Source organism: Triticum aestivum, chromosome 3D (genome assembly GCF_018294505.1).
Source record: "Triticum aestivum cultivar Chinese Spring chromosome 3D, IWGSC CS RefSeq v2.1, whole genome shotgun sequence".
NCBI lineage: Eukaryota > Viridiplantae > Streptophyta > Magnoliopsida > Poales > Poaceae > Triticum > Triticum aestivum.
The window spans coordinates 26116878-26119859 of NC_057802.1; the positions used below are offsets into that span (position 1 = coordinate 26116878).

At 50.2% G+C, this 2982-nt stretch overlaps 1 protein-coding gene across 1 annotated transcript; it reads right to left on the reverse strand.

Annotated features, from left to right (window-relative positions):
• Positions 1-1055: 1055 nt before the first annotated feature.
• On the reverse strand, positions 1056-2446 carry LOC123073887 (uncharacterized protein At2g39795, mitochondrial-like). Its single transcript, XM_044496888.1, has 3 exons — positions 2064-2446; positions 1480-1868; positions 1056-1374 (listed from the first exon to the last, which is right to left on the reverse strand). Exons 1-3 carry the CDS (start codon positions 2382-2384, stop codon positions 1212-1214), a joined length of 873 nt encoding a protein of 290 aa, XP_044352823.1. The 5' UTR covers positions 2385-2446; the 3' UTR covers positions 1056-1211.
• Positions 2447-2982: the final 536 nt, after the last annotated feature.

The following is a 2982-nucleotide window of genomic DNA, read 5'->3' on the forward strand; positions in this document are numbered from 1 at the left end:
AGTCATCCCTAACCAGCTTTGGAGCCACGGCCATCCTTGGGGCAAATACGACAACGACAACACTTGCATCTGGGTTCTCCGTCACAGGTTCCGCAGGTTCCCTGTCAGCTGGCTTCGGGCGGGCAGCGTCCACAAAGGGAGCCCCGTGATCGCCCCCACCAGCCTTCAGATTCGCCACAGATGCCCCAGACTGGAGCCCCACTGGTAGCACGGGGGTGGTCGGCGCCGGCGCTCTCTTCAACATCGCAGGTCGTCGGGCTCGTGCACGGACCCGGTCAGGAGGGTCACAAGCCTTGGCTTCCGGCTCCTTGATCACCCTAGGGCTTCTTGATTTGGCTACAACGATCCAATCTCTATCCTTAGCGGACCCCTGTCGACGATCGAACCCGGTGCTGCCCATACGTTCCTGACCGATCTGATCTCCAACGGGACCGCCAGGAACACGAGGGTTCAGCGGTGCGAGGGCGGACGAGGCCGCAACAGGGCCATAACACGGCTGGGCGGCGTGCATGGCAACATAGCCGACAACGACGAGACCAAGGTCCCGCGGCTGCGGCTGCGGTGGCGGCGGCGGCGGGATCGCCCCTGAGTCGCCTAAACCTAACATGTAAAATTGCTGCTGTTGCTTCGAGAGCAACTCTAGGTCTAAAAACATACAACTGCTCAACTGCACCTTTGTACAATTAAAGGTATATTCCCAAATTGTACATCCACCTAAGTAGCATTAAGGATCAAATATCATAGTCCTTTACTAAGTAACATGAATTACTGGTTTGATAGAGAAATTGATGGTCCTTGCGACGGTTTGGGTCATCTTTTCTTCTGCTTCAAAGGCTAATTTGTTTGAAGTGCTTCATAATCCTACTAAATTTTCAAAAGTTATCTCCAATTTTTGTTTTTTCTTGTTGTAATTATTTCAGCTTCGAAGTGACTTGCCTAATACTATTTGCCAGCGTACATGACTAATAAATGGAAAACAGCTAAACTTGAGAATTAAAGAATAAGCTAGAACTGAGCACAGCCAACATAGTGAATAAACAACCTAATTAAAATGGTTTCAACTCCACGTACCTCGAGAAAATCATAGTTACAGAAAATGGTCTTAAACATGCGCAGATAAAACGAAACGATCATGCATGCTACTCTACAAAAGGAACAATTATAACTCTTGATCGTGTTGCCCTAGTAGGATAAGTAAATTAAGATGAAGATCAATCTTTCTTGACGAAATCTGACAGCTTGTTCAGCCAAAAGTGTTGCTTGCGGGTGCCATTGCTAATAATGTACTCGCGAAACAAGTTCATCGTCGTCGGCGTGATCCCACGCAGCTCCAGATAGTTGTGGAATGACTTCTTCAGATTGTCATCGAGATTACTGTACCAGATCCGCAAATTAAGAGAGCGTTTAATCAATGTGTCCGTGGTGGGCAAAATATAAAAGCGGCCAATGAATTAAGCTAGGTTCAGTCTTGGTACTTACTTGAAACCGTCATACTTATACATATCCTCCAGTAGCTCCTCCTCTTTTCGCGACCCCCCGGGCGTCATATTCATGGAACGGATGGTGACGTCGTCCGGATATGCAACACAGGTGAATTGAAGTTTGTAGCCATTGCTCTTGGAGACGATGACATCAAAGGTGAGGCTAGGTCTTGAGGCCTTCTTCTCACCTTTGCCATGTCCCAGCTGCATGCGTAAGGATTCCAAAGACCATTTTCCATCCCTCTCAAGGCAGTCCGTACGAGTCACAACCTCAATCTTCTCGTCCTCAAAAGTTCTTTTAAGAGTAATGTATCTTTTAAAATCGTAGCCAACAAAGTATCTGTTTTCACTGACTTCGAAGGGGAAGCAACCCGCGGTATCCTCCATCTGTTTTACAATGGGAGAAAAAATTGAGGGCATGAACAACAAAAACCCGGTAATCCCCGCCCCGTGTCTCACGCATGATTAATTAAGTACATAACAATACTAGTAAAGTTTCTCGACAGCGTGCTTTTCCAAAGGGAACGGGGATCATCATCGCATCGGTGAAGAGATCGATCTGCGTATATGCAGTGCACGTACCTCGGCGATACGTGGCGGCTCGGAGGACTTGACGGCAGAGTCGATGCCGTGGAGGAGCTGGTCCTCGAAGGAGGCGTTGCTGAGGGAGTCGGTGGCGGCCCGGAGTGAGTCCAGTGCGGCGGCCCAGGCGCTGGAGCCATGCTCGGCGTTGACGGTGTCCATCGCGGCGTTCATTAAGGCCGTCTTCGCGGCGCGGATGGAGGAGGACGAGCTGCGCCTAGTCGCCGGGAACGGCGAGGCCACGGGGCCGAGCAGCACCGAGGAGGCTCGGCGGAGGATGGGAAGGGAGGAGGCCCGGCGGGTGGTGGCGAGGAGGGCCATGGCGCGGCCTATGCGTTGCGGACTCGAAGCCGTGGACAAGGTTTCCCCTCGATCTACGTATATCTTTCTTCCTACTTGGAGAATTTAAGAGGGTTTTAGAAGAATGGAGGGGTTTTGCTTGGAGGAGGAGGTACGTAGTTCGCTGGGCCCATGTGTCACACAGGCAGTTCCAAATCTGCACGATATATGTGCTTTGCTTCTTGAAGAAGTACGTAAACGGATTTGAGTAGTTTTCTGTTTTTTTAAGGTTACACAACTAACATTAAACAAAGCGCTAAGCATGGGCTAAGCCTAGGACAATTCCTAAGATGTAATCGATTGATTGTCAATTCAGATAGCTTAGATGCACTATCGCCGCTGAAGTAACCAGCTGAATTAGCTGGAGTAGGCATGGCTATCTGAGTTCCCACAAATTTATTTCGAGCATGGTGCATAGAACTTACACTTCTTCTTCGGTCAATCCCCCTAAATACAACAACGGCTCTGCAAGGAGTCGGGCCATCCCGCGGCTCTCTGCCCGGACTGGCCGATGACGGAGGAGCTCATGATGTACGGCCACGGCATCGAGGGCCTCGGATTCTTCCACATCGAGGTGGAA

Coding starts and splice junctions, on each gene's coding strand:
- LOC123073887 (XM_044496888.1), bottom strand. CDS start 2,384: ATGGCCCTCCTCGCCACCACCCGCCGGGCCTCCTCCCTTCCCATCCTC. Junction 1,869..2,063: donor AGCCGCCACGTATCGCCGAG/GTACGTGCACTG, acceptor ATTGTAAAACAG/ATGGAGGATACCGCGGGTTG. Junction 1,375..1,479: donor TATAAGTATGACGGTTTCAA/GTAAGTACCAAG, acceptor GATCTGGTACAG/TAATCTCGATGACAATCTGA.